Source organism: Danio rerio, chromosome 9 (assembly GCF_052040795.2).
Source record: "Danio rerio strain M-AB ecotype USA chromosome 9, GRCz13ab, whole genome shotgun sequence".
Lineage (NCBI taxonomy): Eukaryota > Metazoa > Chordata > Actinopteri > Cypriniformes > Danionidae > Danio > Danio rerio.
This window is the reverse complement of record NC_141029.1, coordinates 14,597,902-14,624,717: the sequence shown is the minus strand read 5'-3', so window position 1 is coordinate 14,624,717 and position 26,816 is coordinate 14,597,902. Positions and strand designations below refer to the sequence as shown.

At 37.2% G+C, this 26,816-nt stretch overlaps 2 protein-coding genes across 4 annotated transcripts; both read right to left on the bottom strand.

Moving 5' to 3' along the window:
- Positions 1-932: 932 nt before the first annotated feature.
- si:ch211-67e16.3 lies at positions 933-20,924 on the bottom strand. Of its 3 annotated transcripts, NM_001447021.1 has the most exon segments (6): positions 933-977; positions 1,006-1,596; positions 2,551-2,598; positions 6,103-6,278; positions 17,456-17,782; positions 20,833-20,924. In NM_001447021.1, coding segments are annotated over 5 exon segments (723 nt in total). In that variant the 5' UTR covers positions 20,888-20,924; the 3' UTR covers positions 933-977; positions 1,006-1,479.
- A 123-nt stretch (positions 20,925-21,047) lies between these two features.
- On the bottom strand, positions 21,048-24,850 carry LOC147842295 (uncharacterized). Its single transcript, XM_087267595.1, has 2 exons — positions 24,281-24,850; positions 21,048-22,757 (listed from the first exon to the last, which is right to left on the bottom strand). The coding sequence occupies exon 2, from the start codon at positions 22,469-22,471 to the stop codon at positions 21,389-21,391; it is 1,083 nt and encodes a 360-aa protein (XP_087123721.1). The 5' UTR covers positions 22,472-22,757; positions 24,281-24,850; the 3' UTR covers positions 21,048-21,388.
- Between the last annotated feature and the right edge of the window lie 1,966 nt (positions 24,851-26,816).

Here is a 26,816-nt window from a genome sequence, read left to right as displayed (position 1 = left end):
GCTGAAGGCTTGCCTTCTATATAGGCTTATATATCTTCTATAAACGCTTAATCTATGTAAACTGCAGTTTATTGCAGTCAACTTTTGAAAACAAGAGGAGTTGAAAAAATGTAAATACTTTTCTGCTTATAAGGAACCAACAAGTAAAGCTCGTAGACAAACGTTATGCTGTCTTAAGAAAGCCTCGTCTGAAAGTTTAAAGTAGTTTTAAAGTTTAAGTAATTGAAGTAGTTTTTAAGAAGTTTGAAGCAGTTGGTAAAGATAGATAACTACATATACAGTATGTCAGCATGTTTCCAGTATGGATGAGCATGTTTCTTGCTAGAGGGTTGATATGGTGTTCTGAGTGGTTGCTAGGCAGTTGCTAAGTTGTTGCTAGGATGTTTTCTGAATATTCTGGGAAAGTTTTGGGGAAACCGAAAGTCGGATCAGTTAGAAAAGATATAGCAACCCGAGTCAGACCAGTTTGTAGGTTTGGTGTTATTTGGTGCTTGTAGTATGAATAGTCTTGGAGAAGAGCCGTATAGAAGTTAGTCTCAGAATAAGAAGAATATTAAGTATGTAGTATAACAGTATGTTTGCTTTCTCAAGTCACCATAATTATGCAATATTGTGTCAAACTACTAAAAATACCAACAAAAGTCACTTTGTTAAATTTTATAAGCCAAAGGCTTGTCGATGCAGATGTTGAAGTCCCATAATGCAATTCAAAGCACCAATAAACAGAAAACAACTAAATCATGAACTATAGACACTTTTTTTTATTATTATTTACAAAATACTATTTGTGATTGGTCTAAAAATAACTAATTAGATTTAACAAACAACGTCTGACACATATAAAGAAATTTCTTTTTAAGAAAGAAATGCACACATGCAAGGTCAAAATATAAGAATTACTGATGACGTCTATTGATTTTTTTTTTTTTATGTTTTTTATGCCACAATAATGTTTATTGGCTATTCCTGCATTCCCTCTTCGATAAACAGGTCATGTAACAAAGCCATTCACCAAGACACACATTTACACAGATGTAATTCATCATTTAATAGTTGGTCTATTATATATTGAAGAATAATACAATGATTTTCATAACAAATTCAAAAAATGTTATACATATATTCAAACAAAATATTAGCATAGAATAAAACTAAAAATATTGGTCCATTGGATCAAACTTAATAATGAAATATGTCCAAAGCTAGAGTTTTTTCTTGTTCTTTAGTTTGGCATAGCTACAATTCAGCATGATGTTGCACAAGCAACTCAATGAAAAATCATCTACAACTGAAAACATGACTGTTATGTGAGGGGGACAGTGGATTTAGCCATTGAGAAAGTCTTTTGATTGGCAAAAAAGGCAATAATTTTGTCCTGAGATATTGTTTAGTGTAGCTTAACCGTATTTAATCCAGCAAGGGCAGTTAAAGAGCAGTTAAAGCCTGATTTAAATCAGTTAAATCACTGTTGAGACGGGCTCAGAAGTTATTTAAATGAGAGTTGTGGTTCATATCTCTGTGGGATCCTCCTCGTTTCAGCAATTCACGCATGTCCACGTATTCTGTGTTGTCAATATCATGCCGCTTTACATTCCTCTGCAACAGACAACAGTCGTTTGTCATAATGTATCACACAAACAGTTGATGTCAGAATTATTAGCCCCCCTTTGAATTTTATCTTCTTTTTCAAATATTTCCCAAATGATGTTTAACAGAGTAAGAAAATTTCCACAGTATGTCTGATAATATTTTTTCTTCTGGAGAAAGTCTTATTTGTTTTATTTTGGCTAGAATAAAAGCAGATTAAATTTTTTTAAAAAACATTTTATGTTCAAAAATATTAGCCTCTTTAAGCTAATCATTTCAATAGTCTACAGCAGGGGTTCCCAAACTTTTTAGCCCGTGACTCCCAGAATGACAATGCCAGTGACCCCAAATTTTCTCTGAGGTGGTTATACAGAAACCTTACCTGCAATGGCACACATACACCAATAGACCCAAGTATAATCTTCATTTAAGTTTTTAAATATATGTGAATGCTGTTAATGGGCCAGAAAGTTTGATCTGGTGTTATAAAATCAATATGCTGCATCTGACGCTATTGCTGTGTCTTTAATATAATATAAGTACCCCAGGGGTTGCAAACCAATAGAACTATTAACTATAACAGGGGTCACCAATCCTTGTCCTGGAGGGCCGGTGTCACTGCAGGGTTTAGCTCCATCTTGCCTCAACACACCTGCCTGGATGTTTCAAGTATACCTAGTAAGACCCTGGTTAGCTTATTCAGGTGTGTTTGATTAGGGTTGGAGCTAAAATCTGCAGGATACCGGCCCTTCAGGAACAAGTTTGGTGACCACTGAACTATAAGCTACTATAGTAACTAGTATATGGTAACTATAAACAACTATTATTATTTTTTTTTTTTACTTTTCTCTGTTAAACAGAAATTGGGGGGACATAAAGGGGGGGGGGGGGGGGGTTAGTGGATGATCAGAATAATTCTGACTTCAACTGTACATTGAAGACAGACATTAAGAATGCTCTTACCTGCATTGGCACATAGGTCAGATTGTCAGCAGACTCAAGCTTCTGGTCCTTTAAGTAAAAGACAAAAATATTATGGTATGTAACATGCAGTAGGGTGATATAATGTGGTTGTAATAGTATCATTAAAGGGAGAGTTCACACAAAAATGAACATTCTGTCATCATTTGCTCATGCTTCATTTGTTCAAAGAATGTTTGGATTTACTTTTTCTGTTGAACACAAATTAAGATATTTTGAGGAATGTCAGAAAAAGCAACCACTGACTTCCATAGTATTTGTTGTTCCTGCTATGGATGTCAGTGGCTGCTTTTTTCCCCCAACATTCCTCAGAATATCTTGTTTTGTGTCCAAAAGAAAAACGAAAGTTTAGAACTACTTGAGTTTGAGTAAATTATTATTATTTTTTTTTTTTGATTATTATTATTATTGTTTTGGATTAACTATTCCTTTAAGCTTGTAAAATCCAAAATCTGATGCCTTTTGCAATGTGATTTAATTCAGATGTAATTTAAATGTAAGAATTAAGATGCAGTATATCAACAGAATGATTGATTTCCAGCTATAATTTGACACTTGCGCACAAAGGACTGAATAAAAACATGACAAAAGGCAGAAGCTTTAGTATACTACGGTATTATTACGAGTCTTACGTAGGCCAGGCAAAAGTAAGAGGCCGATTTAAATGCAGTTTATTAATTAATAATTCCAAAACTAGAACACAGATAGGACTGGAGATCAGTAAGGACAGGAACAGAAAACAAAAAGACACTGAGCCTATAAACAGAAGTGCAAACAGTAGATTTGAGACTGGAGACAATTAGTGAGAGTGGTCTGGATGCAGACCTGGTGCAGTACAATTTGCATCCAATGCTTTTTAATGGGCTCACCAAACCCCACCCCTAACCCTACCCATCACAGTGATATCACTCACTCCATTTGAGTGCATTGTGTCTGACATTACATCGCTCAATTGCATTGAATCTCAGCTTGCATTATAAAGCCTGCATACTATTGCAATTAGTTACTGGACGGTTGCCAAGTCTGTGGTTTTTATCATGGAATAGGGCTACTTCCAAACAACTAGCTCCTAAAATTTTGACATATTACTTGAGTAATATTATATGGTAGCATTAAATTATTCTAATGCAATCTAAAGTGATGACTATTTATGCTTTGTAAATCTCCTATACAGTTGAAGTCAGAATTATTTGCCCCCGTTTATTTTTTCCCCCAATTTCTGTTTAACGGACATAAGTTGTTTTTTTTCTGCACATTTCTAAACATAATAGTTTTAATAACTCATTTCTAATAACTGATTTATTTTATCTTTGCCATGATGTCACTAAATAATATTTGACTAGATATTTTTCAAGACACTTCTATACAGCTTAAAGTGACATTTAAAGGCTTAACTAATTAGGTTAACTAGGCAGGTTAGGGTAATTAGGCAAGTTAATGTTTAACAATGGTTTGTTCTGTAGAATATTGAAAAAAAATTGCTTAAAGAAACTATTAATTTTGTACTTAAAATTGTTTTTAAAAAAATTAAAAACTGCTTTTATTCTTGCCAAAATAAAACAAATAAGACTTTCTCCAGTAGAAAAAATATTATCAGACACCCTTTGAATATTTCCTTGCTCTGTTAAACATAATTTGGGAAATATTAAAAAAAAATTAAATAAAATTCAAAGGGGGGCAAATAATTTTGACTTTAACTAAATGACAATTAAAGGCTCCGTTATATTCTAAACAGGACAAACATAAAATAAAATTACTATACAGTTTAGACTTTGCTAAATAACGTTTAAAATGATGTATCATAATATATTCATAAATTATCATACTGTTGTTGTTTTATCCAATTTTATGCTGTATTTGACACTCCTGTTATTCAGCAATGTTTAAACTTTACAGTTATTTTATGCTTTTAGATACAGGATCGTAGCCATGGGGGGTTGGGAAGACCCACCCCTCACTGACAAAGGTCCAGAATTTGTTCTATTTTGACTGTTAAGCAATTATAAATAGTGAAAATAACCTACTGAAAAAAGGCTTTAAGACCAAACGGAATCCTCTGTTGGCTGTCACTTTGCATTACTTTAGCTAATTAGTTTTGGCCAATGCTAACAAATAATTTAATTTTATGAACTGAGAAGTCATCGTGAGCTACTGTATTGATGTAAAAAAAAAGAAAACATTTTACCCGTAACTTTTATTCTAAATCTTAGACCTTATTCTTGAAACAAAAATGAGCAATAAAAAGGTGTGAAGCATCAAAAGTGGACCATATGAAATTCATTTGAATACTATTTTGGCTATTGTTGTTATGAATTTTCAAATGCACTTTTATATACAAGAAAGGCTAGAAAAATGGTAAAGTTCTACATTATTATACTGTGTTTTTAATTATTATTAAAGACATTTCTGACTGAGGACAGTTTAATGTGCTGCTGCAGTTTTTATTTTAAAACTTTTTTCTAATGATATATGATGTAACAAATATGTATTTTAAAAAAAGTAATATTTCACTTAATTTTTTTCATTAGAAATCTTTTGTAAATATTTTTAAACATGTGATCATGATGACCATCCGACAAAATAATTCAGCTAAAAATACCACTTAAAATGTCACTAAAATGCAGTATTTAAATATCTTAATTGAATAGAGGTGTATAACTGCAAAAAGGTCCACTTTTTGAGAAAAAAAGAACCACCCCTTTTTGGCTGGCCCAGATGATAAGATGTATTGTTCATTTGATACTGACCCTTGTTATTGTCATTTATGAGCATAAATAAAACATAAAAAGTCCACACTTTAGATTAGGTCACAAAACTGGATGAAGCATTTATTAACATACCAATTACCCATTAATATATGCCAGAAAAAAAAAGATATATAACTGATTATTTGAATAGTTTATTAACTCATTCTGAATGAGCTTTAAAAAAACATCAACTTCTCTAAAATAACTGGTTTGTAAATAATGCAATACTGAATTTAGTAGTGAAAAATATTTATGAAAACACAATCATTAAGCACATTATACATGCACTGTAAAAAATCCGTAACTTTATGTTTTTTTTTTTTCCAGCAGCAGAGGTAAAAACGCAACGGCTGTTCAATTACAGACATTTACTGTAAAATAACAGAAATAAATTTTTATTTCTGGTAAAGTTCTGTTATTCAACCTCTGTTATTTTAGAGTAAATTTCTGTAATTTAACGGCTGTTATTTTACGATTTTTTTTACGGTACCCCTGCTTCCGGAAATAAACCGCAAAATTACTGATTTTTTTTTACAGTTTGTGAATATAAGTCAAGAATACAGCATTTGTAGCTGTAGTTATAAACTGTTTACTAACGTCTAATAATGTAGATATGCTAATGCTTAGTAAATTACTTGCACTGTATTAGTTTAAAGTATTACCAATTTGTTTGAATGATGTTTATAGGACCAAGTAAAACCCAACATTTGGATTTACCACAGTCAATTTGAGTGTGATAAAACCCAACAAACAGACACAGGCAATAAAAATTCTGTAAATGCTTTACCCTCAATCTGATGTAGGTCACAGTTACAATGATGCTGTAGAAAGAGAGCATCACCAGCACAATGATCAGAACTAAGATCAGTAAGGGATAAATGTCTTCAAGTTGATTCCTTGGTGGTAGGGGGACAGTTGTGTTGTAGCATGGAGAACTAAGAGTTGCCACAGCGTTACTGCAACCTTAAATACAAGCCATTTAAATGAAATGAAAGAAAGTCTTCCACATTATTTCAGAGAGTAAAAAAAAAACTGATGTTTTCGTTACAGGACGAGTTGATAACATACCTTGGAAAAGCTTAGCTTCAGGCCCTGTCATTGTTTCGACAGGGAATGGTTTAATTTTCGATATCTCACAGGAAAATGTAGAATTGTGTATGTCTTTGGGATTGTTCAATTTAAACATGAATTTATTGTCTTCATAACGCCATGAACAGCTTTTTCCACTAGTTTCAACTTTGCCTTCAACCTCACACACATATTTGCCATTCATTTTCAGCTTGGCGTCCAATTCACTGAAATTTTCATTTCCCAAAATCATGCATGTGACATTGACTGATCCATCGTCATTGAGTGTGTGGTTGAGAGGTTCACTCACGTCCCAGATGCAGTGTGCTACAAGGGAACAAAGATACCAAAACAGTTTAGATTTAATTTTATTAATAGATTTCATTAATTGATCAAACACTTTAGATTTAATGTTTACTTTGAGAAAAGAGTTTGGGTCTGAACATCTTTACATGCACAAACAGTACTTTTACAATAAAAGTATAATCTGCTAAAGCAGAGTTCACCCAAAAATGAAAGTCTGTCATAATACTCATCCTCTACTTGTTTTAAAGCCTATTTGAGTTCCTTTTATTTCTGTTGAAGACAAAAACAAAATTGATTTTGAAGAATGTTGGGGATCTGGTAGCCATGAATCACATTGTATATTCTTTTTAGCGGGCATTTCTGTGTGGAGTTTGCATGTTCTCCCCGTGTTCGCGTGGGTTTCCTCAGGGTTCTCCGGTTTCCCCCACAGTCCAAAGACATGTTCTGTAGGTGAACTGAATAAGCTAAATTGAACATAGTGTATGTGTGCGAATGAGTGTGTATGGATGTTTCCCAGTGATGGGTTGCAGCCGGAAGGGCATCCGCTGTGTAAAACATATGCTGGATAAGTTGCCGGTCTATTCCGCTGTGGAAAACCCATGATTAATAAAGGAACTAAGCCAAAAATAATATAAATGAATGAATGAATAAATGATTCTTTTTTGCCTATTTGGACGTCAATGGCTACCGGTTCCCACATTCATTCATTCATTCATTCATTCATTCATTCATTCATTCATTCATTCATTCATTTTCTTTTCAGCTTAGTTCCTTTATTAATCATGGGTTGCCACAGCGGAATGAACCGCCAACTTAACCAGCATTTGTTTTACATATTTCAGCTGCAACTTAGCACTGGGAAACACCAACACACTCTTGCATTCACACCCACACCACGGCCAGTTAAGCTTATCCATTTCACCTATTGTAAATGTCTTTGGACTGTGGGAAAACCCACGCAAACACGGGGAGAACGTGCAAATTCCGAGCCAGCAATCTTCTTGCTGTGAGGTGACAGTGCTACCCACTGTGCCAGCATGTCACCCTCTGGTTCCCAAAAAAAAAAAAAAAAAATCTATTCTGTTCAACAGAAATAATATACTCATAAAGGTTTGGAACAACAAATTAGTCAATTTTAATTTTTATGGGAACGTTCTTTTCTCATTTATAACGACGATTAAACCCATTTAAAAAGGTTGAATCTAAAATCACCCAGAATGTCGACTTTGATTTATGTCACCTCAAATGTCACCTTAATTCAGACATGTGCAAGTATTAATATTGATCTTATTCTTTAATGCGGAAGTGCACTCGTTGTTGAGATTGTTTTCAACTTCCGAATCAGTCGTTTATGCGAGAAATGACTAGGAATAATAAATGGCAGAACCTGTTTGCTTTACAAATGTCCACGGCTATACATAAGTAGAATAAAATAATAAGAAAAGTTTGCAACATGAAGCAGCATAACAAGCTGTTTTTAATTTCTAAACATCAATGGAAGTGAATGAGATTGGAAGTCTTGAGCGAAAAAGATTGCAATGGCTGCGCTAGCTCGTAGCCTACTGTACATGAACATTAAGGTCAATATTCAGATGGATTTTTCGTTAAAGGTGTATTAAGATCTTTAAATTAGCACTGATTTGCTTTTCAGAGTATTTGTATGACACGACCACATTCTGATTAACACGTGTAAATGCAATGTTTGAATTTAACAAGCTCAGCTTTTTTAAAGATATCACTGGAATATGTACTATTTTAGACATCTTACAATAACATTACATACTTTGATGTTAACATAAACAAATAAAACCAAGTAAAAATTATTGTAGCGTACATGATTATTGGATACAGATTATTGTAGGTTACCAGTGTAATATACAGTACGTTTTCACTGCTGAAAAAAACATCTTAAACCAGCCTAAGTAGGTTGGCTGGTTTTAGCTGGTCGAGCAGCCTGGTTTTAAAGGGGTTTTAGCGATTTCCAGGCTGGTTTCTAGTCATGTCCTGCCAGGACTTGGCCAGCTATAACCAGGCCAAGCTGGTCAAGTTGGTTTTAGCTGGTCATCTCCCAGCCTGACCAGCTAAGATCAGGTTGGAATAGGGTGGAAAAGGGTCTGGATTGGCCAAAACCCCTCTAAGACCAGGCTGGTCGACCAGTTAAATACAACCAACCAGCCTAGGCTGGTTTAAAATGTTTTTTTTTTTTTGTTTTTTTTTTTTAGCAGGGTTGTTTTAGTGGTTTTACCAAAAACTTAAAGAGACACTTCACCAAAAATGTTCTTTATTTACTCACCCTTTAGTTGTTTAAAGCCTATTTGAGTTTTTATTTATTTATTTATTTTTATTTTTATTTTTATCACAAAAGAAGATATTTTGGTTCCTCTAACCACTGACTTCTATAGTATTTTTTCCTATAATTATACTAAGTCAAGAAGTGCCAGCAATCAACATTCTTCAAAATATCTTATTTTGTGTTCAACAGAAGAAAGAAACCGACACTGTAAAAGAAGATGTGATGACAACTTATGTCAACAGTTGTTTTCCACTAGTATTTATAGGAGTTGCAACTAAATTCTTTAAGGCATACAATGTTTAACTTAAAATTGTTGTCATTTTGGCTGATGTAAGTTGTGATGACTAAAAACTTAGTTTAATTCAATTAAAACATGTAAGGCTGCAAGATTTTTACAGTGCATAATGGTGTAAAACCACATTAGGGAGAATAAATGAGGTAATAGGAACTGTCCACACTATTAAAAAGGCAGGGTTCCATGCAATTGTGTTGTCTCAACGCAAATCGATTAAGTTAACGTAACAATTTCAAGTGGACTTAAAACAAGTAAGTTTCCCAAAGCAATCTCCTAAATTGTGTTGCTTCAGCTCATTTAAATAAGTAGTTTGAACACGCAGCAAAAGTAATTGTTTTGAGAGCATTTAACCAAGTAAGAAACTCACCCCACACATATGCCAAAAAACGAAGCATCTTGTATTTAAGTTGATCCAAATAAATCTAATCAAGTTGAACAAACACAAAACAGTGATCATCAACAATTAAAGACAGATGAGTCTCTTACCATTGTGAAGCATGAGAGAAAAGCTGAGAGCAATAAGAGTGAAGATGTCAGGCATGTTGTCGTATCCTCGTCAGTTTGACAGTGTGATGCTTGGTGTAGATCTTCACTTTGTTTTTGCTGGAGTATGAAAACACAGGAAGTTTGTGTGCTGATCAATATCCACCCACACATCTGACACCCGCTATAGCATGTGGAGATGTTTAGATGTGGAGATAGGACAGCAGTATTTACACAGACTTTTGCTAAATGTTCTTTTTGCAAAATGAATCATAACATGGGAAAGAGTTTGTTTATAACAGTGATGTTGGCTCTTTTTGCTTCAAGTGTCCCAGGCGAGACACTTTTTTGGCAGTGAAGAAGTGAGTGGGCAGATTTCTCGTAATATGAAGTTGTCAAAAGGGAAATGTTTGATGCACAAGTATGTTAGGAAAAACCCACATAATGAGCAATATCTCGATTTGCTTAATGCAAAATGCGTTTTAGTTTCATAAAACAGGCTAAATAAAAAACAAAATCAGTTCGTTCTCATGTTGTTCATTGATAGTACGCTCTAAGAAAAATAGCTGGGTTGTTTTAATTTGGATGAAATATTTGGTTGAATTTTGGTTGAATTTTGGGTTGTATTAAAATGTCATTTAAGAAATAACACCAAAAATGGGATGGTTCATATTTTAGCAAAAGTCAGGTTAAAATAATCCCGCATTTAAAGCCTGAAGTCAAATGTTAGGCTAAGATTGTGTGTAAACATACGTAACACTTGGTAACACTTTATTTTGACAGTCTATTTAAGTATTAGTAGACTGTCCGCTTCATATTTGTTGATACTGCTCCTTTAAATGACTATAAAAACTTTGCAAGTACTTCAACTTACACTAACCCTAACCCTAAACCCAACCCTAAACCCAACAGTCTACTTATAATCTAATGAGAATTAGTTGGCATGTAGATGCAGTGTAACTTAGATTCAACAAACGGACCATCAAAATAAAGTGTAACCAACATTTTTTGTCTGACAGAAAAGCTGTTGTTTGAAAAAGATAAACGAGACCAGTAATTGGTTAAAGCTCAATTAGCCTCTTAATGCTTTGTGGTTGCGTTCGTTTGTGGTTTCAGACCCAACATGTTTCTCCATTTCAACATCCTGTTGAAGCATCACAAACATGAAAGCGCAGCAACCTATCTCGTAGTCATGTCCTGTTTTTATGATGGATAGCTGAGCTTCACAGAACCGAGACATGTTTGTGATATTTCTGTGAGTATGCACTGTAAAAAATGCAGGGTTTCACACAATTTATTCATGTTGTCCCAACACAAATTGATTAAGTTAACTTAACACTTTTAACAAATTTACGTGGATTGAACATAAAAAATATATATTGTAATGCATTACTTATCCAACTTAGTCACTTATCCCAACACTCCTCATGGGGACCAGAAAGTAAAAGTCCACACAAAGTTAAAATGTACTGGTATTGCTACATAATTGTGGAGACACTTGTTCCCCGCAAAGTCAGGAATACAAGTACACTTAATAATATAAACTTTGCTCGTTCAAAATCCATTTTTTTAAAATGAGCTGAAACAACACAATTCTTAAGATTTCATTGGGACAACTTAATTTTTTTATGTTCAATCCACATAAATTTGTTAAAAGTTATAAGTTGTCCCAATGAAACTTCAAGAATTGTGTTGTTTCAGCTCATTTTAAAAAAGTTGCTTGAACGTGCAAAAAATATATTTTTAACTGTACTTTTATTCTTGACTTTGCGGGGACCAAGTGTCTCCACAATTATAGCAAAACCAATAGATTTTAACTTTGTGTGGACTTATTTGGTCCCCCATGAGAAGTGTTGGGGTAAGTGACTAGAAAGTAATGCATTACAATATTGAGTTACTCCCCCAAAAAAGTAACTAGTTGCGTTACTTTTTTATAGTAAGTAATGCGTTACGTTACTTTTGAGTTACTTTTGTGTTATTTTTCATTACCTGTCTGAGGCTTTATCTCTTTCAGAACTTTTTTTTCTTTCCTTTTTTAAATAGAGGAGTTCTGCAATTAACAATGCACTGTATAATCTCGTTGACTGCATGATTCATTGTTCATTTATTAATTCATTTTCTTTTTAGCTTAGTCCTTTTATTAATCTGGGGTAACCACAACGCAATGAACCACCAACTTATCCAGCATATGTTTTATGCAGCGGATGCCCTTCCAGCTGAAACCCAATCACAAGGAAACTCCCATACACTCTCATTCACACACATACACTATGGCCAATTCAGCTTACCCAATTCACCTGTACCACATGTCTTTGGACTTGTAGGGGAAACCGAAGCACCCAGAGGAAGCCCACACGAACACGGGGAGAACATGCAAACTCCTAGCCGAGGGTTGAACCAGTGACCTTCTTGGTGTGAGGCAACATCGCTACCGACTGCGCCACCATGCCGCCCTGCGTGATTCATTGCGACTACTTTCATTTAAATTCAGTGATTTATTTTTAAAAGCAAATTATTTAAACTAAAAAGTAACTTGCGTCACATTTTCAAAAAGTAACTCAAATATACTTATTTTGTAAAAATAGTGCGTTGCTTTACTTAGAAAAGCAATATTATTATGTAACTCGTATTATTTGTAAATGTTACCCCCAATACTGCCCATGAGGAGATCAGCTCGGATCCAAGTATTTTTAAAAGGTAAATACAAAGCAGAATGTTTCCTGTGACGGTTGGGTTAAAGATAATTATACTTTTATATAAATTATAAAAGTTTGTAGAGTATAAAAATCATTATCATTATAGGACGCCCCCATAAAGATAGTTGTACGTTAGTTTGTGTGTGGTTGTGTGTGTGTGTGTGAGAGAGAGAGAGAGAGAGAGAGAGAGAGAGAGAGAGAGAGAGAGAGAGAAGAAGAGATGTCTGATAAGACGACTGATGGCTTTAAAAAAAGAGATGTAATGCACTGAAAAAATGTTAAATACAAGTAAAATGTCTGTTTTTATCATGTTTATTAATTACGTTGTCGAAATAAAATGAAAGTAAAATATGCCATTCATTGTAAATTTACAGTCTTAAAAAAAATTAAGATTCTTAGTAGCATTGATGGTTCCATCAAGAACCTTTACATCCTACAAAATGTTATAGAGCAAATCTTTTGTTGTACAATAGCACACATTCACTCTCTGTTTCTCACACACATACAACCCTACAAGTCTACTTACACCATTATGAAGTCAGAATTATTAGTCGACGTTTATTTATTTCCCCAATTTCTGTTTAACAGAGATATTTCTTCAACACATTTCTAAACATTATAGTTTTAATAACTAATTTATATTAACTGATTTATTTTATTTTTGCCATGATGGCAGTAAATAATATTTTACTTGATATTTACTTGATAGGCAAGTTATTGTATGATGGTTTGTTCTGTAGACTATCGAAAAAATATAAAGCTTAAAGGGGCTAATAATATTGACCTTAAAATGTTTTTTAAAAAATTAAAAACTGCTTTTATTCTAGCTGAAATAAAACAAAAAAGACTTTCTTCAGAAGAAAACATATTATCAGAGATACAGTAAAAAAATTTCCTTGCTCTGTTAAACATCATTTGGAAATTATTTAAAAAAGAAAAAAAAAATCAAAAGGTGTTTAACGATTCTGACTTCAACTGTAAGAAACATGATTCCCACTTTAAATAATGTGCAATATGCATTACTGGTAACTACATATATTTACATTTCTCATTTAGCAGATTCTTTTATCCAAAGCAACTTACAAATGTGGAACTGCTTAAAAGGCAACCTCATGTATAAGTACAAATGTGTAACAGGACATTGGTAACCAACAACACGTATCTCATCTGAAACTACATGTGTAGCAACAAGTGTGTAAGTGTATTTTGTAACAAGTATTTCTACTTGCACAAACAGACTTCAATACTGCTAACAATGTCAAACTTAACATGTGAATATGTTTGTTACTTTATATTTCTTATATCTTATTTCAAGGCATCACAGTGGCGCAGTGGGTAGCATGATCGCCTCACATTAGGAGGGTCATGGGTTTGAGCCTCGACTGGGTCAGTTGGCATTTCTGTGTGGAGTTTGCATGTTCTCCCCATGTTGGTGTGGGTTTCCTCTGGGTGCTGCGGTGTCCCCCACAAGTCCAAAGACATGCGGTACAGGTGAATTAGGTAAGCTAAATTGTCCATAGTGTATGTGTGCGAATGAGTGTGTGTGGATGTTTCCCAGTGGTGGGTTGCAGCTGGAAGGGCATCCGCTGCGTAAAACATACACTGGATAAGCTGGCGGTTCATTCTGCTGTGGTGACCCCAGATTAATAAATGGACCAACCAGAAAAGAAAATGAATGAATGAATAACTCATTTAGCAAAAAAAAAAAAAAGTAACATTATTTTTATTGTTTTCATGTATATTAAGGGGTACTTAATATTAAACGGTGACACAGTGGCTCAGTGGTTAGCACTGTCACCTCACAGCAAGAACGTTATTGGTTCGAGTCCTGGCTGGACCAGTTGGCATTTCCGTATGGAGTTTGCATGTTCTCCCCGTGTTCACATGGGTTTCCTCCGGGTGCTACTGTTTCCCCCACAGTCCAAAGACATGCGCTATAGTGTCCTCGACCGCCCCACCTGCACATTTTGTATGTCCTCTTTACTTAATCCACTTGATTCAGACCATCAGCTCATTAACAGAGAGATCCATGAACTGATCCCTGTGTGTCAAATCAGAGAGACATACAAAATGTGCAGGGCTGGGGAAGGGGGCGGACCACTGATGTCGTGTAATTGGCCATTGTGTATGTGTGTGAATGACTATGGATATGGAGTATGGATGTTTCCCAGTGATGGGTTGGAGCTGGAAGGACATCCACTGTGTAAAACATATTCTGGATAAGTTGGCGGTTCATTCCACTGTGGTGCCCCTGATAAATAAAGGGACTAAACAGAAGGAAAATGAATGAATAAACTTAATAATCAAGTAAGACAGAAAATGTTGGAACTTGATTAATTGTTGATAAAAGGATTTGTCAAAAACGACCAATTACATCTTATCGTGGAAAATAGGTTTATTTGAATATGCATAAAATTGCATAAAAAATATACACAGAAAAAAGTCAACATTTCAGAAATCAAACAAACTCTTACAATTTATCAAATTGTGACATCTTCTCCCAACCAGCCATATGTAAAAGTAGAACATTTATTAGAACTGTTGGAACAATTCTTTATTCATTTCCCCTCTTTAGCCATAATAAACAGTTGCTCAACCACCATTTTTATTTTAAAGGGGATCTATTATGCACCTTGTTTACAATAATCTCTGATGTCCCTAGAATGTGTATGTTACGTTTCAGCTCCAAATACCCCTAAATAATTATTTATAACTTTTTGAAACGTACCCTTGTAGGCTTTAATTCTAATTGTGCCATTTTGGCGACTGTTACTTTAAATGCAAATGAGATTGTGCTCTTTTTAAAATAGGGCGGAGCTACAGATGCCTATGTGTCAGCATAGTGGCAGTTTTAAAAGCAAGACTAACGTCTTATGCTAATGAGGAAGAAATAGTCACCAATGGGCGGAGCTTTTCCCCTCTGATGACATGTACGAAGAGAAAATGTCAATCAAAGTGTTTCTATTGACTGTTTTATCAAGTGTGATTATAATAAAAAAATGAATACATTTTTACCATTAGAAGCTGGTTATATTCACACAGTTTCCACACAAATGTATTTAAACTTCTTATAAAACTGATGTTTGCATAATAGGTCCCCTATTATGGGTTATTTTTTTTACATAAAAAAGAAAACTATTGTTTAAAAAATAAAAAATAACTTCTAATATCAGTGTAAATACATGTGAATACATGCAGGTAGGAATACATGTGAGTACATGTAGAAAATACAGTGCATACATGTCAATACATGCAGGTAAAAATGACATGTAAATACATGCGGGAGAAAATGACATGCGAGTACATGCAGGAAGGGGAAAATCACGCCCCCTAGAATTTCACATAGCTCTCTTTTTGGGAAAGCATTGGTGCCATAGATGAAGAAGTTCTCCATTTGCAGATGGCGATCTGTTATAGAGAAGAGGAAAATGTAAATGACATCTGTTCACATTAATGTCAAACACTTAAAAAAAATGGGTTCCACACTGTTCTTTCATGTTGTCCAAACATAAATTGATTAAGTTGACTTAATTTTAACAAATTTAAGTGGTTTGAACATAAAACAAGTTACCCCTGCAAAAAAAAATAATAATAAATTAAAATTAAGAATTGTGTTGATTTAGCTCATTTTAATTAAGTAGTCTGAACAAGCAGGAAATATATTTTTGAGTCAACTGTAAATACTGTAAGAGTTCATCTAAAGCCTACAATAGTTTTAGCCTGTTGAAAAGACCATGAACTACCTGCTTTATACAAAGTTTGCTTTTAAAAGAAAAAATAGCAATTACTTTACCTAAAAATGTGAGTAAACCTGTTGCCACAAGTTGACTTTAAGTAAAATAAGAGCTAACCTGTTGTAACTTGGAGTGGTTAGGCTGAATTAACTTCATTTTTTTTTTTTTTTTTTTTTGCAAATTTGCACATTTCCTAATTTTAGGGCAACAGAAAGCCAACTGATACCTTTTTAAAGTGTAAACATGCACAAATTGTGTGAATGAACATGATATCTTTATCGTGGGCACCTCATACAGCAAACAGTTTATGATTGTTGTATTTCAGTGGTTTTAATCACAGCACCAAAATCTTTGAAAATAATTAAAACTTAAAATTTGCATTTTATTTCAACCCAATTGACTGACATAAATACTATTTTGCATCAGAGACAGACAGATTAGGGTAGAGATCCTGATCTTTTCAGTGGAATAAAAAAAATAAAAACAATACGGGAATAGACATTTTTCTCACCTGTAGAAAAAAACTGCAGGAAATGATGATCAAGATGATGTATAGCAGAAGAAGTGGACCAATATCATTTTCAACAGTTTCCCGATCTGATGTCTGGCTCTTGCTTTGACGCTGGCTCTGGGTGGATGCATTGTGTGCAGTGAGGCAGTTTGGGATTTCTATGAAAGAACATCAGTTATTACTAAAATTGTCCTCTGGATGTCACCCTGCCACACACATCTACCACTTTATGTGCACAGAAAGCCAATGCAAGCCTGTATGTAAATCATCCTTCATTTAAATTCTACAAGACCAAAAGAATGACAGTTTAACAGTTGAGGCCTGTTCTGTTTGAAAATAGGAAGCTCGTGCTCTTCAAGTGTTACTCTTCCCATCTTTGATGTTTTTTTTCAACCCTTTAGCATTTAAGAGCTTACGTTTGCACACTTCAGTTTCGTCATAAAGAAATCTACATTTTCAAAGAAAAACATCATTCACATGTAAAGTCAAAGTTTCCAATGGTAATATCAAAAATGTAGAGCACAATTGCTGTAAAGTAGAGTGCGCCGGGGAGGCCCCGTTTCCACCCTTGTATTTTCAGGTGACCTCAGATTTCCTCCTTCAGTCGTTTATGTTATACTCTGCTCTCTGGCTCACTCTAGCGCTTTAAAGAGATGACTCAATCAAAAAAAAATAATCTAAATTCTGTCTTCATTTATTACCTGTTTGAGTTTCATCAGTTAAACACAAAAGACGATGTTTTAAAGATTCATACCTTGAAAAAGCTTAGCTTCTGGCCCTGCCTTTGTTTCGACAGGGAATGGTTTAATTTTCGATATCTCACAGGAAAATGTAGAATTGTGTATGTCTTTGGGATTGTTCAATTTAAACATGAATTTCTTGTCTTCATAATGCAATGAACAGTTTTGTCCACTAGTTTCACCTTTGTCTTCAACCTCACACACATATTTGCCATTCATTTTCAGCTTGGCGTCCAATTCACTGAAATTTTCATTTCCCAAAATCATGCATGTGACATTGACTGATCCATCGTCATTGAGTGTGTGGTTGAGAGGTTCACTCACGTCCCAGATGCAGTGTGCTACAAGGGAACAAAGATACCAAAACAGTTTAGATTTAATTTCATTAACAGATTTCATTAATTGATCAAACAGTTTAGATTTAATGTTTACTTTGAGAAAAGAGTTTGGGACTGAACATCTTTACATGCACAAACAGTACTTTTACAATAAAGTATAATCTGCTAAAGCAGAGTTCACCCAAAAATGGAAGTCTGTCATAATACTCATCCTCTACTTGTTTTAAAGCCTATTTGAGTTCCTTTTATTTCTGTTGAAGACAAAAACAAAATTGATTTTGAAGAATGTTGGGGATCTGGTAGCCATGAATCACATTGCATATTCTTTTTAGCGAGCATTTCTGTGTGGAGTTTGCATGTTCTCCCCGTGTTCGCGTGAGTTTCCTCCGGGTTCTCCGGTTACCCCCACAGTCTAAAGACATGTTCTGTAGGTGAACTGAATAAGCTAAATTGAACAGTGTATGTGTGCGAATGTGTGTGTATGGATGTTTCCTAGTGATGGGTTGCAGCCGGAAGGGCATCTGCTGTGTAAAACATATGCTGGATAAGTTGCCGGTCTATTCCGCTGTGGCAAACCATGATTAATAAAGGAACTAAGCCAAAAATAATATGAATGAATGAATGAATAAATGATTCTTTTTTGCCTATTTGGACGTCAATGGCTACCGGTTCCCACATTCATTCATTCATTCATTCATTCATTCATTTTCTTTTCAGCTTAGTTCCTTTATTAATCATGGGTTGCCACAGCGGAATGAACTGCCAACTTAACCAGCATTTGTTTTACATATTTCAGCTGCAACCCAGCACTGGGAAACACCAACACACTCTTGCATTCACACCCACACCACGGCCAGTTAAGCTCATCCATTTCACCTATTGTAAATGTCTTTGGACTGTGGGAAAACCCACGCAAACACGAGGAGAACGTGCGACCTCCACACAGAAATGCCGACTGACCCAGCCAGGGCTCGAGCCAGCGATCTTCTTGCTGTGAGGTGACAGTGCTACCCACTGTGCCAGCATGTCACCCTCTGGTTCCCACATTTAAAAAAAAAAAAAAAAAATCTATTCTGTTCAACAGAAATAATATACTCATAAAGGTTTGGAACAACATTAAGGCAAGAAATTAGTCAATTTAAATTTTTATGGGAACGTTCTTTTCTCATTTTTTAACGACGATTAAACCCACTTAAAAAGGTTGAATCTAAAATCACCCAGAATGTTGACTTTGATTTATGTCACCTCAAATGTCACCTTAATTCAGACATGTGCAAGTATTAATATTGATCTTATTCTTTAATGCGGAAGTGCACTCGTTGTTGAGATTGTTTTCAACTTCCAAATCAGTCGTTTATGCGAGAAATGACTAGGAATAATAAATGGCAGAACCTGTTTGCTTTACAAATGTCCACGGCTATACATAAGTAGAATAAAATAATAAGAAAAGTTTGCAACATGAAGCAGCATAACAAGCTGTTTTTAATTTCTAAACATCAATGGAAGTGAATGAGATTGGAAGTCTTGAGCGAAAAAGATTGCAATGGCTGCGCTAGCTCGTAGCCTACTGTACATGAACATTAAGGTCAATATTCAGATGGATTTTTCGTTAAAGGTGTATTAAGATCTTTAAATTAGCACTGATTTGCTTTTCAGAGTATTTGTATGACACGACCACATTCTGATTAACACTTGTGTAAATGCAATGTTTGAATTTAACAAGCTCAGCTTTTTTAAAGATATCACTGGAATATGTACTATTGTAAACATCTTACAAGAACATTACATAATTTGTTAACATAAACAAATAAAACCAAGAAAAAATTATTGTAGCGTACATGATTATTGGATACAGATTATTGTAGGTTACCAGTGTAATATACAGTATGTTTTCACTGCTGAAAAAAAACATCTTAAACCAGCCTAAGTAGGTTGGCTGGTTTTAGCTGGTCGAGCAGCCTGGTTTTAGAGGGGTTTTGGTGATTTCCAGGCTGGTTTCTAGTCATTTCCTGCCAGGACATTGCTGGTCAGGCTGGAAAATGACCAGCTATAACCAGGCCAGGCTGGTCAAGTTGGTTTTAGCTGGTCATCTCCCAGCCTGACCAGCTAAGATTAGGTTGGAATAGGGTCTGGATTGGCCAAAATCCCTCTAAGACCAGGCTGGTCGACCAGTTAAAACCAACCAACTAGCCTAGGCTGGTTTAAAATGTTTTTATTATTAAATTTTTTTTAGCAGGGTTGTTTTAGTGGTTTTACCAAAAACAATCTTTATTTACTCACCCTTTAGTTGTTTAAAGCCTATGAGTTTATTTATTAATTTTTTTTTTATTTTTTTTTTCATCACAAAAGATGATATTTTGGTTCCTCTAACCACTGACCTCTATAGTATTTTTTTCCCATAATTATACTAAGTCAAGAAGTGCCAGCAATCAACATTCTTCAAAATATCTTAGTGTTCAACGGAAGAAAGTAACCGACACTGTAAAAGAAGATGTGATGACAACTTATGTCAACAGTTATTTTCCACTAGTATTGATAGGAGTTGCAACAATTCTTTAAGGCATACAATGTTTAAATTAAAATTGTTGTCATTTTGGCTGATGTAAGTTGTGATGACTAAAAACTTAGTTTAATTCAATTAAAACATGTAAGGCTGCAAGATTTTTACAGTGCATAATGGTGTAAAACCACATTAGGGAGAATAAATGAGGTAATAGGAACTGTCCACACTATTAAAAAGGCAGGGTTCCATGCAATTGTGTTGTCTCAACGCAAATCGATTAAGTTAACGTAACAATTTCAAGTGGACTTAAAACAAGTAAGTTTCCCAAAGCAATCTCCTAAATTGTGTTGCTTCAGCTCATTTAAATAAGTAGTTTGAACACGCAGCAAAAGTAATTGTTTTGAGAGCATTTAACCAAGTAAGAAACTCACCCCACACATATGCCAAAAAACGAAGCATCTTGTATTTAAGTTGATCCAAATAAATCTAATCAAGTTGAACAAACACAAAACAGTGATCATCAACAATTAAAGACAGATGAGTCTCTTACCATTGTGAAGCATGAGAGAAAAGCTGAGAGCAATAAGAGTGAAGATGTCAGGCATGTTGTCGTATCCTCGTCAGTTTGACAGTGTGATGCTGGGTGTAGATCTTCACTTTGTTTTTGCTGGAGTAAGAAAACACAGGAAGTATGTGTTCAAACTTACTGGTAATACTGCGGCAGGCAAGACAAGGACAAACGACGCGATGACAAACTGTGGTGAAATGGTTGTATAAATAGTCCAGATAATCAACGGTAACACAAAACAGATGTGATGACAGGTCAGTGTAGGTGTTCCGGTGTGTGCGCGGGGCATGTATGAAAATGTAGTTTTTCTGAGACGCTGTAGTGCTGTCTTAGTCCTGATGCACTACAGCGTCCTCAGGTGGTCACTGATGGATGTGACATTACACCCCCCTCTAAAGAGCAGCTTCCAGACGCTCCCAGACTAGTTCCCAGAGAGGGGGCGGAGCGGAGCAGGAACAAAGGGAGGGATGGGAGGGCCAGATCAGGGTCAGTCTGTGGGTCAGGCACCCCGACAGGAAGCCAGGGTGCAGCCGGGGAATTAGTCCGAAATGAGAACCACCAGGGAGGGGCGGGAGGGATGACCCACGGATGATCCTGCAGAAAACACAAGGCAGGGAACCCCAAGAGAGCCAGCTGGAGAGGCGGTGGGACTGGAGGCGGCAGGGCGAGGAGCCTGGGTGGCGCCGGTAAGGCCAGAAGCCGGGCTGGAGCCGACACTGGCGGGCGCTCGGGGGCTGGAGCCGACACTGGCGGGCGCTCGGGGGCTGGAGCCGACACTGGCGGGCGCTCGGGGGCTGGAGCCGACACTGGCGGGCGCTCGGGGGCTGGAGCCGACACTGGCGGGCGCTCGGGGGCTGGAGCCGACACTGGCGGGCGCTCGGGGGCTGGAGCCGACACTGGCGGGCGCTCGGGGGCTGGAGCCGACACTGGCGGGCGCTCGGGGGCTGGAGCCGACACTGGCGGGCGCTCGGGGGCTGGAGCCGACACTGGCGGGCGCTCGGGGGCTGGAGCCGACACTGGCGGGCGCTCGGGGGCTGGAGCCGACACTGGCGGGCGCTCGGGGGCTGGAGCCGACACTGGCGGGCGCTCTGGGGCTGGAGCCGACACTGGCGGGCGCTCTGGGGCTGGAGCCGACACTGGCGGGCGCTCTGGGGCTGGAGCCGACACTGGCGGGCGCTCGGGGGCTGGAGCCGACACTGGCGGGCGCTCGGGGGCTGGAGCCGACACTGGCGGGCGCTCGGGGGCTGGAGCCGACACTGGCGGGCGCTCGGGGGCTGGAGCCGACACTGGCGGGCGCTCTGGGGCTGGAGCCGACACTGGCGGGCGCTCTGGGGCTGGAGCCGACACTGGCGGGCGCTCTGGGGCTGGAGCCGACACTGGCGGGCGCTCTGGGGCTGGAGCCGACACTGGCGGGCGCTCTGGGGCTGGAGCCGACACTGGCGGGCGCTCTGGGGCTGGAGCCGACACTGGCGGGCGCTCTGGGGCTGGAGCCGACACTGGCGGGCGCTCTGGGGCTGGAGCCGACACTGGCGGGCGCTCTGGGGCTGGAGCCGACACTGGCGGGCGCTCTGGGGCTGGTTCCTACGCCTCCTCCGTCTGGTGGTTTGAGAAGGGAGAGCATAGTTAACAGGAGAAGGAGACACTGGGGTTCCACACAGTTCGAGCAGGCTCTCCAGAGGCTCAGAAAAAGGTGATCTTCGGACAGCCCGACGCGGATAAGGGCGCAACTCTAGTCCAGCCTCTCTGCTCTTTCCCTTTGTTAAATCGGCTGGCCCCGAAAATATCCCTCTCGGTTGCCCTCCGCTCAGGCCTCCCTCCTGAGGGTTCTCCTCCCTCGGGGCAACAGAGAGAGGGGAGCCAGCGATCAACAAGGCTGCTTCAATGAAGCGGTAAAGGTTCCAGTCATCCTCATCAGGGGCGCCTCCAAGGGGTGGCCACCCCTCGGTAAACTCTGGCCACCCCTGTGGCCACCCCAATATAATTTTGCAGTTGACATTATTGATTTAAATGAACTCATAAATTCCCAATATTTAGATAAATAAGTAAATAAAATGCAGTCACTAAATTATTGTTGGTGTTACTGACGTAGCTCTCCCCCTCTGGTTCAATGCTGGTGAAAGCAAACTGACGCATGCGCGCGGAAAACCATTCCCGCGCGCCTCACGCACTCCTGTGTGAATCCCGGTTGGTTGTTTGCATGCACGCCGACATAATAGGCACCGCTCATGCGCCATGAAACCGGAGTAACAGCCTTTTGTGCAGAGGTGTCGGCACGCAGCGAGTTTGAAAGTCGTTTAAAGTTTATATAATATGATGATGATGATGATGATGATGATGTTACTTTCACTAAGCATGCCTTTAAAGCAGAAAGGAGGGATAATGAGTCAGGGAGGTAAGACTTCATAACATGATTTCTCAGCCATGATCTGGTCTAAGATCACAGAAAATTCTATAATACATTTTTTGTATTCTTTAGAATTGTCATAATTAATTTTCATGCAAAAGGTTTCTTAAGTGATGTTGGCATATCACTCCAGTTGTTGTTTTCCAGTAATATTTAGGACTGATTTCTGTTATTTATTTAGAATAATAATTGTATATTAATATTAATTGTATTTATTTAGAATAAATATAAATAAATTGTTATATTTATTGAATAACAAATCTAACAATTTAAGAGAGGTGGGGGTATAGGGTGGTTCACCCAGGGTGTCATTTAAACTAGAACCACCACTACCCTCCTCGATCGTCCTTGACAGCACGCACACACCTTCAATAGACAGCAATGGCTATTTAATATTTACCTTAAGCTACAGTATATCAATAGAAGAAGCTGCATTAATAAAATGGTTCAAAAAGCAATATGGATAAATGATATTATTAGTTATAGTGAGTGTGTATAGTAATGCCTTTTGTTCAGTTTGTTCATTTGTTTGGGTAATTAATAAACTCATTATTCTTTCATTCATTTTCTTTTCGGCTTAGTCCCTTTATTAATCCAGGGTCACCACAGCAGAATGAACCGCCAACTTATCTAGCACATTTTTACACAGCGGATGCCCTTCCAGCTGCAACCCATCTCTGGGAATAATAAACTCATTAATCTTCATTAATTTTAGACATGGCATATCTCATATGATGTACAATAAAGGCACGTAAAAAAAGAAGTTAATTATACAGTATATGAAAAGTGTTTTTAAAATAAACATAGATTTTTATTTGGTTTGCACATGTACTTGCTGGATTATTTCAAAGAATAAATTGCAATATTTCAAGTAGAATTAATTAAATGAATAAAAACTACATTATTTCATTTACCAGAAACAAAAATATAACATTACACTGAATTCATTATTTTTTTTGTGTGCCACCCCAAGATTTGGTGCGGCCTCTTCTGGCCACCCCTAAGAAAATTTTCTGGGGGCGCCACTGATCCTCATACGGTGGCATGAGGGAACGAACTGGTTCCAAAAGTCCTCCCCGAAAAAACATCATTAATAACAAGTCACTATGAGAGCTCTTCGGGGCTAGCTCCAAAAACTCCTTGATATATCGCTAAATAGAGCGATTACCTTGTTTTAGGCGCATTATACTGTTATCCGCTGGATCCATAAGTGATCGCGTCGTTCTGTCACGTTTAGCGTGATCAAAACAGACCAAAAAATAAACAGAAAGGTGCGGATCCAAGTGCGGTTTATTTACAGTGCGCATCAACAGTTAAACAAGGTGCTCAAAGTACAAATAAAAAACAAAACAAGAAACATAAAACAGAGACAAGGCTCAAGAATCAAAACTCGAATATCAAACTTACTGGGAATACTGCGGCAGGAAAGACAAGAAGGACAAACGACGCGATGACAAACTGTGGTGAAATGGTTGTATAAACAGTCCAGATAATCAACGGTAACACAAAACAGATGTGATGGGCAGGCACTTTTTTCCAGGGGTTTCAGTACAGCGTAACCGCTACTACGTCATCGGGTGGGCGTGGCCTATCTGTGATTTTGCATAGGACACGGATCATGCGCAGATTGTGAAAACAGCCGTTTGATTCAGATACCTGTACGTATTCGCAGGGGTTTCGTGTCCAATGCCTTTTATATCCAGTACAAAATAGCTGTCCTGATCGCAGGTGTTTCATGTGAATCAGTGTATGTTATATTAAACAAATTAACTTAAGATACCTCTCAGATTACATTAATACTGTTATAACTTAAGATACCTGTCCTCAGGTATCCCAGGGCTTTTGTGTCAAATACTTTATATATCATATACAGTAACATCAGATGCCTGTCCTGATCTCAGGGGTTTCATGTATAATTACTTTTATATTAGTTAACATCAGATACCTGTCCTGATCCCAGAGGTTTCATGTATGATCACTTTTATAAAGTGACATCAGATACCTGTCCTGATCCCAGGTGTTTCATGTATGATCACTTTTATAAAGTAACATCAAATACCTGTCCTGATCCCAGGGGTTTCATGTATGATCACTTTTATATTATTTACAGTAACATCAGATACCTGTCCTGATCCCAGGTGTTTCATGTATGATCACTTTTATAAAGTAACATCAAATACCTGTCCTGATCCCAGGTGTTTCATGTATGATCACTTTTATATTATATACAGTAACATCAGATACCTGTCCTGATCCCAGGGGTTTCATGCATGATCACTTTTATAAAGTAACATCAGATACCTGTGCTGATCCCAGGGGTTTTATGTATGATCACTTTTATATACAGTAACATCAGATACCTGTCCTGATCCCAGGTGTTTCATGTATGATCACTTTTATATACAGTAACATCAGATACCTGTCCTGATCCCAGGTGTTTCATGTATGATCACTTTTATATACAGTAACATCAGATACCTGTCCTGATCTCAGGGGTTTCATGTATGATCACTTTTATATTATATACAGTAACATCAGATACCTGTCCTGATCTCAGGTGTTTCATGTATGATCACTTTTATATACAGTAACATCAGATACCTGTCCTGATCCCAGGTGTTTCATGTATGATCACTTTTATATACAGTAACATCAGATACCTGTCCTGATCTCAGTTGTTTTGTGTATGATGACTTTAAATGAAAAATAGAAAATAAATATGAGTTATGTTAATTAACTAAGATCGAGAAAGAAAAATTAACCACGATTTATTACAGAAAATGTGGTATTTATTTGTTTAAACATGACTGAATACCATATTTTAAACTACAAAAACACGGTTAATCTTACCACAACCATTATTATTTGGTTTAAAATGGAAGTACAAAAGCCCAGAGACAGTAAAACAGAGTAAAACGAGGTCAGCCGTTTTTGCTAATGAAATCTTTAAAATATAACATTATAAAAACAAAAAAAATAACCTGTATGATTGTTTTTTTCCCTCGTTATCCACCGCGGTAGGTTCTTTATCCATAATCATCCTGTTTGAAATGACCGCGCTAAAAAAGAACCTGTACTGCGCATGATCGGTGACCTCTCAGTATTGTTTTTTTTTTAAGGGGGCGTTTCCCAAACACCGACCGAGCCACGCCCATTTTACGTCATGGTAATGAAACCCCTGGAATTTAGTGCATGCCGTTTGAAATGACTGCGCTAAAAAGAACCTGTACTGCGCATGATCGGTGACCTCTCAGTATTGTTTTTTTTTTAAGGGGGCGTTTCCCAAACACCGACCGAGCCACGCCCATTTTACGTCGTGGTAATGAAACCCCTGGAATTTAGTGCATGCCAGATGTGATGACAGGTCAGTGTAGGTGTTCCGATGTGTGCGCGGGGCATGTATGAAAATGTAGTTTTTCTGAGACGCTGTAGTGCTGTCTTAGTCCTGATGCACTACAGCGTCCTCAGGTGGTCACTGATGGATGTGACACAAGTATGTTAGGAAAAACCCACATAATGAGCAATATCTCGATTTGCTTAATGCAAAATGTGTTTTAGTTTC